Source organism: Cervus elaphus, chromosome 21 (genome assembly GCF_910594005.1).
Source record: "Cervus elaphus chromosome 21, mCerEla1.1, whole genome shotgun sequence".
Lineage (NCBI taxonomy): Eukaryota > Metazoa > Chordata > Mammalia > Artiodactyla > Cervidae > Cervus > Cervus elaphus.
The window spans coordinates 61,538,124-61,555,746 of NC_057835.1; the positions used below are offsets into that span (position 1 = coordinate 61,538,124).

General features: G+C 39.7%; 1 protein-coding gene across 2 annotated transcripts in view; it reads left to right on the top strand.

Moving 5' to 3' along the window:
- The first annotated feature begins 344 nt into the window (after positions 1-344).
- LRP12 (LDL receptor related protein 12) overlaps positions 345-17,623 on the top strand; it is an 88,688-nt gene continuing 71,409 nt past the window's right edge. For both annotated transcript variants that reach the window (XM_043879183.1, XM_043879184.1), the window contains exon 1: positions 345-556. In XM_043879183.1, coding sequence (XP_043735118.1) covers positions 478-556 — 79 coding nt within the window. In that variant the 5' untranslated portion in view covers positions 345-477. The remainder of the gene's footprint in view (positions 557-17,623) is intronic.

The window sequence follows — 17,623 nt, forward strand, 5'->3', positions numbered from 1 at the left end:
AAGTCCGGCGGGGGGAGAGGGGGCGGGGACCAAGGCAGGCGGGCCAGGGGATCGCCGATCGCACGGATGGGCGCGGGTGCCGGCTCGCGCTGTCTGGCGGGTGGCGGCGGGCGCGGGCTAGCCTGTGCGGCGTGAGGCGAGGCCGGAGTCGCGCGTCTGCCGCCCGCTCACCTCGCCTCGCCTCGCCCCGGCGCCGGCTACCCCTGCCCCCGGGAGGGCCGTCCCGCGGAGGCGGAGGGCTCTCGCGCCGACCGCGGGAGGGTGGGGCGGGGGGAGCCGGCGAGCTGCTGAGGAGGGGGCCAGAGGGAGGCACCGAGAGGGAGCGCGCGCGCGCGGGCGGCGGCGGCGGCCCGGCCCCTCCCCCTCCCGCCGCCGCGGAGAGCGCAGGGAGCCGCCGGGGGCTCGGCGGCGGCGGTGGCGTCTGGCCCCGGCTCCTCCTCCTCCTTCTCCTCCTCGCTCCCTCCATCTGCCGTGGTTATGGCCCGTCGCTGGAGCACAAAAGAGTCTCCGCGGTGGAGGTCTGCGCTGGTCTTGCTTTTCCTCGCCGGGGTGTACGGTAAGTCTCCGCGTTTCCGCACCCACCCCCCACCCCCGGCCCCGCCGCTGACAGAAAAAAAAAGCTGGGGCGACCCGGAGCCCCGAGGCCTCCTGGACAGGGGCTCCCCGAGGAACCGGCTAGAGACCCCGGCTGCCGGCGGGACAAAAGATCCGGCGAGGGGTGGATGCAGCGGGAGAGGTGTTCGCCCCCCCCACACGGAGATGCTGTGAGTCCGCTCGTCCGCCTCCAGACCCTCGGGGGTGTTGGAGAGCGGCTTGGGCGTCCCGGGCCCCGGGGGGAAGCCTCCCCAAACCCCCGAGAAGCTCGAGGGTGGCGGGCGGACTTCCCGATCCGGGCTGGAGGGCCCCGGCGGCCGGCTCCTGTGGAACTCGTAGCCCCTTGCACACTCCACACATGACAAAGATGTACGGTGTGGGGGAGAGAATGGGAGGTCGCCCCCCGCCGCCGGCCGGGACGGTCCAGCCCCCCTCGACCCTCCCGGGGCCAGGAAGTTCTGTCCGCAGTGGATTTCCCACCGCACCGACTCCTCGCCTTCCCCAACTCGCTGGTGAAGCAGCCCGCTATCCCATCCCTGCACCTCGGGGGCCGAGGCTCTGCTGATCCCCGGGCATGCCAGATCCTGCCCCTTACTCTGAAGCAACGCGCGGGAGAAGGCCAGAAAATAGTTTCCAGCCCTACCTCAGTCCTCCCTCTTGGGGCGTACAGGTCTGAGCTGACTCCCGGTTCGTTTGTCCTCTCATCCATCATTGTCCGCTAATGTTGTCACTCTTGTTTTATTCCAGTGGTGCGTTGTTATTACGTATATAAGTATGCCTTTGAGGTTAAGAGAAGGCTGAGGCTATGAGCGAGGACCAAGCTTTACGTATCACACAGGGGTCAGAACAAGAGCTACATGGAATTCACTGGGAAGAACATTCATTGCTTGAGAGACTTTGAGTTCCACTTCTGACTTGAATGTTCTTAGTTCCTTCAGTTAAAAAACACTGAATCGTTGTTTCAGAGAACACCGTTAACCTTTACTTTTGGGAGTTGTGGTTTGATTTCTTCAGAGGGAAATAATTGGAAGTTGCCATTCTTAGGTCAGTTTTACTTCTAAAAATTGCCACAAACACGTGGTTTACAAGGGAGCATTATCTCTTTTGAAAGCACTTATCTATGGGGTTAAATGTGACCGTAACTTTTAAAAACCTGAGAAATTACAGGAAATGAAGAATTTAGTGAACTGAAATGGACCTTTACTGACAACCAAGAAATTGTAGTTTTTCTGTATGGTTCACAATGCATCGCTGCTCCCTGAGCTGATTAATATATTATTATTTTTGTCTGGGGGGAGTTGGTCCACATTTGATATGGTCATTGCCAACGGTGTGCTTATTTGTGACCAGAAAACCCAGTGCAAGACTTTTGATTGTTAGTTGCATCAAGTGGCTGTGATCCCTACTCGCCTGGTGACTTGTGGGTTTGGGTCTACACCAGAGATCAGTAAGCTATTATGTGTTTCTTCTAGCCTGAAAGTGGGTGTAGTTCTGCACTAGGTTTGGTGTAATGGTCCAGGAGAGAGAAGAAAGAGAGAGGCATCTTTAGTGTGGTTAGGAGTGTCCAGCTTTGCCCTCTACTGTAATCAGAATTGAGTCAGTGTTGTCTGATCAGAATGGATAAACAAACAGGTTCTTTTAGCTCTGCTTTCAGTTAAAAGCTGTGCCATTAGTGTTTGAATTAAAAGTCTTTTGGCCCCTAGGGATAAGAGGCTGTGAACCCCATAATTTTGTCTCGGTGCACAAGAATGACTTTCCAGTAGGTGCTTATCAGATATTTATGTTTGGGGAATTTGTGTTTAGTGAGAAATTGTTAGTAGGCAGAGACTGAAGCTCCTTTTTCCAACAATGTGGTGTCAGATTATAAAACTAGAGAGTGATTATGCGAAGGATTGATATCTCAAGCTACACAGCAAGTTTCAAAGTATAAAGAAAAAGGAGGTAGTGAGCCAGGCGGAACATTAAACTGTGAGCAGAGATTAAAGGAACCCTTCACTCCTTCATTGCAGTTGGAGAAAATCTCTTTATTGCTGCACTTTTTGTCCTCTTCTGTCTCTTTAGTCCTCTGTGGATTTGTATTAGAGGAAAAAGGCTGGAACAGTAACGTGGGAGGGGGTATGCATTCGTAATAGTACTGAGGTTTTACTTGTGTGTGCAATAGTTGTGACGAGTAGGGGATGCATCCTGAGAAGTACCTGTTCTGAGCCTATGGAACAAATACACCCTGTAGTTTATGGAGCTGTCCCTTATACATCAAAACATGTTTTTTCCAAAAAGTGGCTTCAAAAATAATGAGAAACCTCTGTTAATGCAACTGAATATTTGGAGTAATGCTTAACTTAGACCTAGTGAAAAATAAATACAGGTGGATTGGCTTTTGGGTCAGTTCCAATACTAACTCTTCACAGAGTGACTCTTTCTTGTCAATTAAAATGTAGTCGTAAATGGCTCCAGGTTGTGTCATGAATCTTTGAAACATTTCAAATGCCTTAAAAAAGTAATCTGTATTTTGGTGTTTAGTCTCTTCACATGACCAATTTCATGGACCCTGTGACTATTAAAATGTGACTGTTTTAGTGGAATAGTGTGACTGTTCCTTCCAAGTTACTTTTCTGAATGCCTGTGCCTCATTTGAAACTCTTGATTATGATATGGAATACAGTTAATGTTTTATAGGAGTAGTTGTTCAAAGACCATAATTATCTTCAGGAGCTACTGTATCTTAACTGCACTGAATGTTCCTGGCAGGAGAAGGTAAAGGTTGACCTCTGCCGTTGGAAGTTTGTAGGAATAAGAACAGTTAGTGAGGCCAGCTGTGAGCTTTGCTGGGCACTGCGTTGTTGTTCAGTCGCTCAGTCGTGTCTGACTCTTTGCAACCCCATGGACTGCAGCATGCCAGGCTTCCCTGTCCTTTACTATCCCCCAGATTTGCTCAAACTCATGTGCATTGAATTGGTGATGCCATCCAACTGTCTCATCCTCTGTCGCCCTCTTCTGCTTTCTATCTTTCCCAGCTTCAGGGTCTTTTCCAGTGAGTCGGCTTTTTACTGTGTTAGGCTGGCTGTAAGGGGAGAAGGTGTTTTTTCCATATCTCACGTGGGGACATCTGACTGTTAGAATGTATGGAGGTCTCCCTGACTGTTTCCTAGTCAATACAAGCTAACCATAATTTGGTAACTGTGGCAGTTCCATTGCTTTTCCTTTTCTACTTCTGTTTGTCTCCCAGATCAATGTTTTCTAATCTTTTTTCCCCCACTCAAACCTAAAATAAAAATAAAGCCATAAAATACCTAAAATGTTGCATTTTTTTTATTACTCCCAGAACAAAACAAAGTTCATGAAACAATACTTGTTGGTACCACCTGAGATTCTCTCTGATGTTTTCTAATCTATTCCATCTCCCTTCTGTCCTGCTTCCTTTCTTCATTTACTGGCTTGGACCCACTTATAGAATACAATTCTTAGTTTGTAAAATTCTGCCCTAGGTGAAGCCTTAAAATGTAACTGAAAGTGTTTGTTGTCTTTGTGTATCATTTTACAGTAGCCTTGAAGAGTTGTAGGTGGTTAAGTCTTCAGTTACTTGCTCCTAGAACGTTTGAGAGCAGTGAGAACTCTGCCTGATGTACACTGACTGACTTGTGACAAAATGTTATCTTTAAACTGGTTTTCAGCTCATTATAAGTCAAAAGTTCTTTCTGTACACGCTGCTGTTCTAGATGTTGTGGGAACATGATATATCTTGCAGTTTATATCTAATGGGTGAGTCTTTCCCAGTGAATTTTATGAAACTTTGTGCTGCATTTTATAAATTTCCAGTTTAAGTATAGAAGAGAAGTTCCAGTTTTAGAAAGATTGTAGAAATAACTAGAACATAAGAAAAAATCTAAACTGGATTCCAGTTACTTCTAAGAAAGTCAAGCTTGATTATATAAAATGTTGAAGAAAACTAAATTAATTGCTTAATACTGTTTTTCTTTCTCTGATCTGAGGCGTTTTTGTATTTGGGGTTTCTTGTTGTTTTTTCTTTTGTCATATCGATGAAATTACAGTTAAAAGAAATGAAAGGTAAAAAGGAAATGAAAGTTAAAGATACATTTAATATAGATGAGATTTATGTAGGTTTAAATAGAAAATGTTTTATTTTAGAATGAGTTCTAATCTTGTTCCAGCTGCAAGTCTTTATAGGTAACTGAAGGTTGTTCTAAGCTTAGGAGTTGAGGTTGAATTAATGATTTCTAATTTCTCAGATTACCTTTCCTTCCAGTTTCTTAATTTCTCTTCATTTTCTCCTCACCCCACCTTGTTCTTTGTGAGAGGGCTGAGTAAGATGTATCCTACTTATTCCTCATTTTCTAAAGTGCAAAACTAGATCCTACAAATACAAGCTACCAGTCTGTCTGTTCAAATGCATGTCATTAGTCTTTTTAAGTAGGTGCAACAGCAGATGTATATGTAGATAGATAGGTCTGTCTGTCTGTCTCTTTAGTTTCAATACAGAATTAGCTTAGGGAATTCTTATTCTCTAAACTATAGGAGGAAGGGAAGGAAACTAACATTTATTAAATTAAGTTCAGATACTGTGCTTGGTCTTCATTCAATGCCCGTTAATCTTCATTAGGTCTCATTTAGTAATCCTACAAGGTATTCTTTCTTTCTTTTTTTTTTTTTTTAATAGAATCTCAGAGAAGTTGTGCCTTGTCTAAGCTCATACCACTACGAAACAATAGAACCAAGACTGAAGCTTAATCCTGTCTCTCTCTTCACTCACTCATTCATTTAGCAAATATTCGTGGAGGACTTGCTTGCAGTCCTCCAGACACAACAACCTGGTGAACATGGTTTCTGCCCTTCTGGAGCTTATAGTCTAGTGAATAACTTGTGTGCTCTAACAAAAACAAACAAGGGTCAGAGACAGTGAATAACAGACACAGAGTAGTTAGAGGAAGGCTTCATTGTAGAGGAGAATAGGAGACCTGAAGCTAACCATGTTATGATTGGGATAGGAGAGCTTTGCACGTGAAAACAACCCATGAAAGATCCAGACCTGGAAAAGAGCTGATGTGGAAGAGCTGGTGTGTTGCAGGTAAAGAAATAAAATCAGTAGTTGGAACACAGTGGTCATAAGAGTGATGAGGTGAGTCTAGACTCTCAGGCAGGAGCTCAGGGTGTTGGAAACCAACCTAGAGAGTTTGGGCTTATTTTAAGTGTAACTTATTGACACAGTTTAAATGATATAATGTGATTTATGTTTTGAAACAGTCGCTTTTGCCACTGTGTGAATTGTTGAGAAGTAGGCAAGGGCAGAGGTGGGATGATAGGTTTTGGCTGAGAGACACAGGAGCTTGGACTGAGGTGGTAGCGGTGGATAGAAGGAAGAGTACGGATTGCCTTTTGATAGGGAAGAAAGGGGTACTTCCTCTATTGCTGAAAGAGGGAAGGGGTCCTTAGGTTTGGAGGTAGGATGATGGAGAATTAACAGAACATGAGATCATCCAGTGAGAGTGAAGAAAAGGGCTGAGAGGTTGAGGGTCATTTCTGTTTCCATAATTCGGTAAATCAGTGTACACCCTAGGAAGTTAAGTTTCTGTTTTTTAATACAGAAAAGAGAAGGCTAAAAACATCCAGTGCAGGAAGGTATATTGTGGTGAATAGTTATACAACACAGACCCTGGGAGTGGGCTTAGATTAAAGTTAAAAGGGGAGAGGCTTAAGTTTTCTGTAGAGAACTCAGTTCTAAGAAGTGTCATTTTTGTTGATGAAGTAAGTACAGAACAAAACTTCCTACACTGTTTTAAAAGTGTTTCAGGCAGAAAATAAAGGGTAGAACAAATGTTAGATTTCAAGGTCTTTTGCCCAAGTTAAACGCTTTCTATTAAGTGATCTATTAAAGACTGTTGTTTATCTTAGGAGAGTCAAGAATACATTGGTGGATCAGATAACTTCAGAGTTTTGGAAAAATAAAATTACCTTTTACCTTTCCTCCCCAGACTGAATAGTTTATTTACAAAAGATATAACTTTAGAAGGTTCCACAACTTCAAAATAAATGAAACCTACTGAATAGTTTTTTAGTTCTTGAATATTTGATAATTGAGACCAAATAGTTTTCTTCTTCTTGAATATTTGATAACTCATTTCCCTGCTAGTATTAGTTTGATGAAGACATGAAATTGTTTTGCATTCATGTTTTCACCACTGCGTGAAAGTAACTTGACACTTACCTTGAATACACTTCCATTTCAGTTTTTAGAGCTGGGACATGGTGCTAATCTTTTCATGTTAAATGGAGCACAGTGGGATGTGTCATAGTTGGAATGTACTGTTCAAATATAATTATCTGACTTAATTTCATTGATTGTTAAGCTATCTTTTAGGTTTTAGTAAGTTGGAGAAGACATGAATCTTTTTGTCTGGCATATTCTGAAATAGAATTCAGATTCTTGGGTTTATTATTGCCTGTTCCAATGACACTAAAACCTTTTACAGAGAGTTAGAATACAGAAGTCCTTTGCAAAAAGATGCCTCGTTTAAATCCTCAAAATAACTCTGAGGTGGGTATTATTAGAAGAAACTGAAGCTTTGAGAACAGTGATTTTGCCTAAGGTTCACATCTCTTTTCTGCTGTTCTCTTCACATAGAGGCCCGTTATCTTTTAATCTCCATTGTTGTAACAGTCCCAGCTAGTCTTGAGTCTTATTCTGATTCACTCATATCACACAGAGCAGCCACAGAGGGACTCTTCTAAAGTGAGGATATGATTACGTAACTTTCTTGCTTAAAACCTACTAGTGGTTCCCTTTTCTTAAAATAGAAGCATCACTAGGCCCTTGAGGAGCTGGTGGGTTCTCCCTTTCTTGTCTCCTGTCACTCCCTCCACCACGCCCCTCCCCACCCCCGTGTTCCTGCTGTTTATACTGAGCGCACACTGAACATGGTTCTCTGTCTCCTGGCCTTTGCACACACTGCTCTTTGCCTGGTTTTATCCACCTTCCTCCACCACTTTCTTTTCTATGAGGACTACTGCCATCCTTTGGCTTGCTTTTTGATGTTATCTCCTTTGGGAGGTCTCTCCTGGTTGCTCCAAAGTAGGTACACGTTACCTAAGCTTCTCAGATTGTTCTTAATATATGCAAATTTGGTATTTTCCTGTTTTACTTCTCTATATTTCTCCCTGGAGCAGCGCTGCATAACAGATGTATCATGTGAGCTTCAAGTGTAAATCATATACATGGTTTTAAACTTTCTAGTATCAACATTAAAAAAAAAGTGAGATTAATGTTAATAATGTATTTAATAGATCTAAAATATTTTGATGTGTAATCAATACCAAATTATTAATGAGATATTCTGTGTTATGTTTTTCATATTAAGTCCTTTACAGTCTAGTGTAAATTTTATTCTTATAGTTTATCTCAATTAGATTAACCACATTCAAATGCTTAATAGCCACTTTGAAAACAGTTATCTATTATAAACAAGCCCTGTGATCCAGCAGTTCTGCTCCTGATATAAACTCAGTAGATTCAAGGACATCACGTGCATCAGAAGCCATGTACGAGGATATTCATAGCATCCTTACTTGTTTTAATTCCAGACTAGAAACAGCCCATATGCCCATCAGCAATAGAATGGATTATGGTATGCAGTATTTTCACATAAGGGAAAACTGTACACCAGCAGTTTAGACTTTTTGGACTTGGGGCTCCAGAATTAGTTTTTTTACATGGGGTGGGCAGGGGTGATGTCCCTGCTGCTGCTGCTCTTGGCTCCCACTCCCACCTGAGGGTTCTGCAATTACTGAGGGACTCAAAGAATGTTTTTTATATGACAGAAATAGATGTTTTTAAGTAATATGATAAAATTGAAAAAGAAACTCCAGTACGTGTGACCTTCAGTGGCATACGATTTAAAAATATGTAAAATGACAACTAAAATTTCCCTCAAAAAAGTTAAATGAGAAGAATGGCGTTGCTATACATTTTTGCAAATCGCTGTAATGTCTGGCTTAATAGAAGACAGCTGATTTCTCATGTCTGCCTCTGCAATAGGTCTGTTGTGACATGTTTTGCTTGAGGTATAGGAAGAATAGCTGGCTTCACATAGATAACTGTGTGAGAAAAATTTTAGTGGCTTTTTCAGATAAACGTGAATATTCTTTGATGCTGCACCAAGACTTGAGAAGTGGTAGCTTTTTAAAGTTTAGTTGCAATGTGGAATCTGAAATCAAATTAGTGAACTCTCTGTATGCTGTTAAACTCTGAAAGGGTCTTGAAAATTTCCAAGAGTCCACTGACTGCACTTTGAGAACAGCTTGCTCTCATTACAAGAACAAATAGAAAAGAACAAAGTTTTAAAAAGAAGGAAAAGAACCAAACCACTCCTGTGGGTAGGGTGGGTTAATTTCACATGTTGATTAGAAGAAGTTAAACACACGATTATGGCTCCTGTATGATTGCAGTGTTAGAAGTTAGACTAATGTAGGAGAGTAGTTGCCTCTTAGAGTGGGGCAGAGGTGGGTAGTGATTGAGATGGGTACCAAGGAAGCTTCTGGGGTGCTGCCTAAATTTATTTCTTGACCTAAGTGGTGGTTTACACAGATGCAGGTTTTTTTAGGTCATAACTCAATGGAGCTATAAACTTGCAATTAGTACATTTTTGTATGTATATTTCAAATAAAAGTTATTAAGTAATATTTTAAAAAATAGAGTAATGCTATATAATAATATCCATAGAAGATTTTCTGGTAAGGTAGATTCTCTTTAGTGTTTACGTTTAGTTCTTGTTCTTTTTTGTTTGATTTTCCCCCCATTGTGTTTGATAACTAAAAACAATTTTGAAACTCTGAAAAATTTCATATGTATTCAAAAATAGAGCGCTAGTATAATTAACCTGATATGCCCAACATCCAGCTTCAACAAATAATCATTATATGGCCAGTCTTGTTTTATGCCCTCCTCTACCTACTCCCTAAACCCAAATGATTTTGAAGCAGATCCCAAATATCTAGTCTTAATAATATTTCAGTATGTATCTCTAAGATGTGGAGGCTTCCAAAACCAAAAAACAGGGAAAAACCTTAAGCCCAATACCACTTACTAAAAAGTTCACAATTCCTGTCAGTGCATATCTAGCCACATGGGCTTCCCAGGTGGTGCTAGTGGTAAAGAACCTGCCTGCCAATTCAGGAGACATAAGAGACTTGGTTCGATCCCTGGGTTGGGAAGATCCCCTGGAGGAGGTGATAGCAACCCACTCCAGTATTCTTGCTTGGAGAATCCTCATGGACAGAGGAGCCTGGCAGGATATAGTCCATAGCGTCACAAAGAGTCAGACATGACTGAAGCAACTGAGCATGCACACACACATCTAGCCATGTGTCTATATCGCTCTGCTGCTGCTAAGTCGCTTCAGTCATGTCCGACTCTGTGCGACCCCATAGACGGCAGCCCACCAGGCTCCCCCGTCCCTGGGATTCTCCAAGCAAGAACACCGGAGTGGGTTGCCATTTCCTTCTCCAATGCATGAAAGTGAAAAGTGAAAGTGAAGTCGCTCAGTCGTGTCTGACTCTTAGCGACCCCATGGACTGCAGCCCACTAGGCTCCTCCATCCGTGGGATTTTCCAGGCAAGAGTACTGGAGTAGGGTGCCATTGCCTTCTCCGATATATCACTCTAGTTGTCATGTAAACATGAAGTTTCAGAAACCATTTGAATCAGGATCCAAATAAGGTCCTTACTCTGTGGTTGAGATCTGTTCAGTCTTTAGCGTTAATGGTTCCCATCCCCCACCTTTTTTTCCTCCAAAATGTTAAGTGTGATGTTTGCTATAGGTTTCTGATAAACTCTTAATCAAATTGAAGCTACTACATGAGTTCATATATAAAATAAGTTTCTGGAAATAGACATTTAATTTTGACACTTAAGAGTTGTTACTTCTGAAATGATCATAAGTTATTTATGAGGGCCAGAAGTTATACCTAACGTAATACAGGACAGTACTTGTTGAATAAATGAATTTGTTTAATGGAGTAAATTACATTCATGTGGACTACTGAGGTTCAAGTAGTTCAATGTTGAACTCCTTTTGCATTTATGAGATAGACCAGGACAAGTTGGTAATGATATATTATCTCTTAATCTGCTGGAATACAGTTAATAATTTTTTAAGGCTTTGTGTTTGTATCTATGAAGTCAGTTTATAGTTACTGCCAACTTTCTAACTCGTTCCACCCCTTTTGTTTCTCCTGTAAGCTGACTTTCTCTCTCCTCTAGCCATTTTTTCATTTTTTCACATCTGTCAATCTATTCTTTTAGATCCACTTGTAACAGGTTGCACCTTTTGGAATTGATTTCAGCTGTCAGGAACAGTGCAGTGTTTCAGTTTCTACTAGGGAGGAAGAGGAAGAGTTTAGGACCTGTATAGCTACAGTTACAATAAGAAAGGAAAAATGAACAACTGTGTTCTGCTGACAGGAGAAATGTTTTCATTCCTCGTGCAGATAGACTTTTGTTTCACTAAGCAAGATAATAGAGATGAACCTGTGAGAGGTCAGCCTCTTCTTATGAATGAGCCTTATGACCAAAGAAGCAAGTAAGATTCTTTGGTGGAGGCGGACTGGTTCCATAAGAAGAAGAATTCCACCCGAAGGTGGGGTCTGTGGAGTAAAATGGAGATGCTGAATGAAGACTGAGCTCAAATCCAGGGATAGGACCACTGTGTTCTGTCAGAGGGGCACTTCTAGTCTGTTGGGGATGATTATACTTTAAGACCAGACTTATTTGCTCAAAAGGTAACAGCCATAGAATTAACCAAAATGTGGCCCCAGAACTGTGTAAGCCATGACCTTGTGGTGTCCCTCACATGATTACTTGTAGTAAGAGTATCCACACTGGTACCGAGGGTGGAAAATGAAATGAGAACCGACTGTTTGTGCTGCTCTAATAGAATCACTACTCAGACTTTAGGTTCTAATGTCAGTGAATAAGGCTAAAGTGGAGGTCTTTTAAAACTCCCTGAAATCATCTTCATGTATAGTATACATGTATGCTGCTGCTAAGTCGCTTCAGTCGTGTCCAACTCTGTGCGACCCCATAGACGGCAGCCCACCAGTACTACATGTATATTATACATGTTTTACAATATTCAGTGCTGAATAGCATACTTTCCTTAAGTGCAAAACATCCAGTTTTCTCTCTGGCACTGGTACAGAAGTTTTTTGAGCACCAGATGAAATGGTTGTATTTAGAGGCCATATGAAAAATGTGAGTGTAGGTAAAATTGCATAAATTCAGTCTGAAGAGGATTCAGCTCCACATTACTTTTCCCACTTGCATTACAACAAGGAACTGAGTGCTTGATTTGATTGAAGTATGTGGGTGTGTTACAGAGAATTCAAATTAAGATACATAATTTATTCCCACTTTTTATTTGTTTATTTTTTAAAAAATTATTCTTTTGTTTCCCTGACCTAAGTAGGGGGCTAGTAGCTACAACAGAATTTAAAATAATATAAGTTATGTTTTTTTTTAATAAGTTCTTTTTAGAACTATACTCTGCAACTATAAGGGCATGGTACTTCTGGAGAATATATCTTTTCAATTTTTACCTCTTTGAGTCAATTTTGTTAAAAATACTAGGTCAAAAAAAAAAAAAAAAAACTAGGTCATATTTTCCTAGCATATTATAATTTCAACTCTATTTCCATATTTGCTTTAAAGTTATAAGTAATGTCCTCTCAAAAATATTTTCTACATGTGTCCTGGCTTTCTTTTTTGTCCCTTAGTTTTTTATCTTTGTTTTTTTATTCTAGAATTTAAAGATTCTTCAATTTAGTCTTCTCAGTTGTAACTTTCTACAGTATAGTTGTTTATAATATAGAATTGTCTAATTCCTCAGCCTAATCTTAAAAGTTATAATTGTCATACATATGTAAAATAGTTGCCTTTACGAATCATCTTTCCTGTTTATAATATGACAATTTTTTTTCAGTTAGCTGTGAAACTGATTTTTGCCTTTTCACCTCTCCCACAAAAGGTAGAGACTTTTTACTGTCTACCTTTCCCCTTCTCCGACTTGCACCCCTGCTCTTGATAAGATGGTAAGAACTGTACGTAGGTCCTTTGCTTAGACACTAATCCACATATGCACATTCATAGAAAATGTCATATGTGATATTATGTGATTCCAGAACTCCTTAAAGCTTGGTCATGACTCCCAATAGCGTTGTTGTTGAACCAGCTGCATTGATACCATCTGACAAGCTTGTTATAAATGCAGAATCTCAGGCCCTGCCCTAGATACTGAATTAGACTCTCCATTTTAACAAGAGCCCCAAGTGATTTCTTTCATATTCAAGTTTGAGAAGCACTGTTTCAGGAGATTAGAGACCTCTGTAGTGTTGTGATGTGATCTATATTGATGGTTTTATTCTTGATATCTTTGAGCTTGGAAATACACATATGCACACCACACATATGTATCTAGATTCCACTTATGAGAGATATCATATGGTATTTGTCTTTGACCTCTTTCACGTAACATAATGCCACCCATGTTTCATTAAAGGCAAGATTTCATTTTTTGTTGCTGAATAATATTCTATCATAAATATCACAATTTCTTTATCCATTTATTTATTGATAGATATTTAGATGTTTCCATAATGTGAATATTGTAAATGCTGCAGTGAACATAGTAGTTCATATATATTTTAGAGTTAGTGTTTTCACTTTTTTCAGATAAATGCCCAGAAATGGAATTGAATAGATCATATGGTAGTTCTAATTTTATCTTTCTGAGGAACCTCCTTTTGAAAACCTCCACTGTTTTCCATAGTGGCTGCACTAAATTACATTTCTACCAACAGCACACTAGAGATTTCTTTCTCCACTTTCTCACCAACATGTGTTATTTCTAATCTTTTTGATAATAATAATGCTGATGAGTATGAGATATATCTCAGTGTGGTTTTTTATTTGATGATTAATGAGGTTAAGTATCTTGTCATGTATCTGTTGTCCATCTGTATAAAATATCTACTCAAATTCTCTGCCCATTTTGTAATCTGAGTGTTTGGAGTTGTTGCTGTTGAGTTGTTTGAGCTTTTTATACATTCTGGATATTGGCCCCTTATCAAATATGTCATTTGCAAATATTTTCTCCCATTCAGTAGGCTCCTTTCTCATTTTATTGATGGTTTCCTTTGCTGTGCAGAAGCTTTTAATTTGATATAGTCCTACTTCTTTATTTTTGCTTTTGTAACTTTTCCTTTTGGTACCAGATTAAAAAAATTGTCAGCAAGATGTGTCAAGGAGCTTAGTGCCTATGTTTTCTTCTAGGAGTTTTATGGCTTCAGGTCTTATGCTCAAATCCTTAATTCATTTTGAATTAATTTTTGCATATAGTGTAAGGATAGAGGTTCGTTTTCATTTTTTTGCATGTGGCTGCTCAGTTTTCCCAATACCTTTATTGAAGAGACTGTCCTTTTCCCATTGTATATTCTTAGCTGTTTTGTTGTAAATTAATTCATTGTACATGCATGGGTTTATTTCTGGGCTCTATTTCATTCCATTGATCTATGTGTCTGTTTTAATTACTATAGCTTTGTCATATAGTTTGAAATCAGGGAATGGGATGCCTCCAGCTTTGTTCTTCTTTCTGAAGATTACTGTAGAGTTTTCTTTTTCTTTTTTCTTTTAGATATTGTGTCTGGCATGTCATCAGAAGTACTTTAAAAAGAATTGTACCTTGATTAAATTGTACATAGCTAATTAAAGTAGGAGTATTTTGAAAAAGGCACAAAACAATGACAATATTTGAATAGCAAGCTCTGCTCTATGAACTAGTAGGAGACAAGGAGGGAAAGATTTTTAAACTTGCTGTATGTTTGTAACAATAGCAAACATATAACAGTTACTGCATACCAGGCAATATTCTAATCACTGTGTTTTTGTGTATGTGCATACATATATATATGTATGTTATGAGAAGTGAGTGAGTGTATGTGCATATACATGTATTGTTACGAGACGTGAGTGTATGCACATACACTCACTCGCTTCTCATAACAACACTGTCAGCTTAGATACTATTATTATTTGCATTTCACGTATAAGGAACCAGAGACACAGAGAAGTATTTCAGCAAGATCACATAATAAGTAGAAGAGCTTGGATTTGAACCCAGGTAGTATGGCTCAAGAATTGGTGCTCTTAAAACTTTACACCATGCTGCTGCTTTGTAGTTTTACTCTGAGACTTCCCTAAATTCAATGCAGTTTATATACAAACTGATTAATTCCCGATATATTTGCTTTTTTAAATTTATTACTAGAACTCATCTGTTTGTGATGCTTATAGATAAGCCACAGATGCCAGATCATTAGTGTTTTCTGAATTAATTTAGGTTTGCTATTAATTGAGATTTCTAAATGGCAAGATGTTGGATTATTGGATTTTATGCCATATACCCTCAAGGTTTGTTGTGAGCATATTAAATAACTTATGCAAATGATTTCTATATACAATATTAATTTTATTTCTTCCTCAGTAGATGGACAAGAGATAATTTATAGAAAAATAATTGGATGGCTATTAAAATTAGAAACAAAAATTAACTTCACAGAGAAGTACAAATAAATACCACCTGCTAATTTAGTAAATATGTAAAAGAGTGTTCTGCTAAGTGTTCAAAATGTTCAGTACATGAGTGTTCAAATGTTCAAGACATAAAAATCAAAATGTGGTTATGGTGCAAGGAAATGAGCATTCATACTTGACTAGCAGAATGGTATCTTTGGCTGACGGGTTTATTAGTATTACTTGACATATATCATGGGCTTTTCCATATCACTATTTCTTCATAAACTATTTCCCTAATGTTGAATGTTAGATTGTTTACAGTTTTGTTCACATTTGTAAATACTGTAATTGACATGCTTTAAATTTATCTTAATTTTTAAATTATTTTCTTTATGGTTAAGCCATAAAAGTAGAATTATTGGGTCAAAGGTTGTAGTATTTTCAAAGTTTTCACTAAAAATAGTACCTGATTGTTACTGAGTTTCTACCATATGCTAATCGTGGCTGAGCACTGAAGAATTGATGCTTTTGAACTGTGGTGTTGGAGAAGACTCTTGAGAGTCCCTTGGACTGCAAGGAGATCCAACCAGTCCATCCTAAAGGAAATCAGTCCTGAATATTCATTGGAAGGACTGATGTTGAAGCTGAAGCTTCAGTTCTTTGGCTACCTGATGCTAAGAGCTGACTCTTATGAAAAGACCCTGATGCTGGGAAAAATTGAAGGCAGGAGGAGAAGGGAATGACAGTGGATGAGATGGTTGGATGGCATCACCAACTCAATGGACATGAGTTGGAGTAAACTCCGGGAGTTGGTGATGGACAGGGAGGCCTGGCGTGCTGCAGTCCATGGGGTCGCCAAGAGTTGAACACAACTGAGTGACTGAACTGACTGGCTGACTGAACCATGGCTTTTAATGCCAAAGGTGTAAAATTATTTAATCTTTATACTAATACTATGAGATGGACCCTGTTTTAACTCCATTTTATAGAAAACTCAGCCATAGAGGAATTAAATAATTTCTTAAAGTCACACAATTAGAGGTAGGGTTTGCTTCCCAGAAAAAGTATACTACTTTAAGCTTCTGCCCATGAATTCAAGGTTATATATATATATATATATATTTTTTTTTAATCAGTGAAACGTTGTAATTAACAGCACAGTAGCATTGACCACAACTAGAACTCTATCATGGTAAATACCATTCCTCACTGAAAGGATCTGGGGGTTATGGAAGAATGGCTGGTTTCATTCTGGGGCAGAAAATGCCAAGAGATGAGCCTGGGACATTCTGTGTATCAAAAAAGCAAGGAAACTCCCAAAGACTAGTTAGTGGTTCATGCCAAAAGGACACAGGGACCAATGTAGAGACTCCCATTGACCGAAGATGAGAGAACTTAAGTATCAAAAGGAGTGATAAAGACAGCTGATTGAGTATAGAAAACTCCTTGATTCATAACAACAGACTCGTAATAAGACACACACCAGTACAAGTTACCAGATACCAGTGGTAACAAATAGGGCATTAACTCCATATTCTGAAAATTTATAAGGAAAGAATTAAGCATTTGTTCTCCCTTTTTTTCTGTATGAACTGTGTTTCAGGGTAAGCGAATAACATTCGTTGAGGAAAAGTTCTTTACAAAAATTTAGCTAATGAAGGTATAAAGAATGGCAGGATTAGAAAATCATTTTTCCACCCTAATGAAATAATTTATTCAGGCTGTGATCATTAGTAAATGAAACAAACGTGGGAATGTTACAGTGGAAGCATCAGGCTGCCCTACCTGGACCTGTTGATTAATCTCAGACTGATGAGAAGTCTGCAGGTAGACAGTGTGCTGCAGGGGTACGTATAAAGCAAACAGCACTCTCTCTGAAGGAGAATTCCAGCCAAAAATGTTGAACCTGCATGAAATCAGGCTTCTGCAGCAGGGGTTAGCAAATTATGGCCTTTGAGTCAAATCCAGCCCACTGCATGTTTTTTTTGTTTTTTTCATAATGTTTTATTGAAATACAGCCACTCGCATGCATTTAAGTCTTGTCTTTGGCTCCTTTCATGCTGTAGTGACAGAGTTGAGTAGTTGTGACAGAGACCTTATGGCCACAGAGCCTAAAAATATTTGTTATCGCGCCTTTTACAGAAAAAGTTTTCTGGCCCTTGAGGTAGATGAACAAAGTTAAGTGACACCAAAAGGAAGTGACACCACAGAATATGAGCCTGTAGCAGGACAACTGATCCAGTTTTTGTAACAAGTCAGTGGCATGGAAAGTAAGGGAGTATCACTGTGGGTTAAGAGACTGAAACACACTCACAAATGAAATGTGGAGATGTTTGGATCCTGCTTGAAATAAGCCAAGAGTAAGAAGGCATTTATGAGACAGACAGGGAAACCTGATTATGACCTGGCTGTGTTCAGTGATACCAGGAATTATTATTAATTTTGTTAGAAT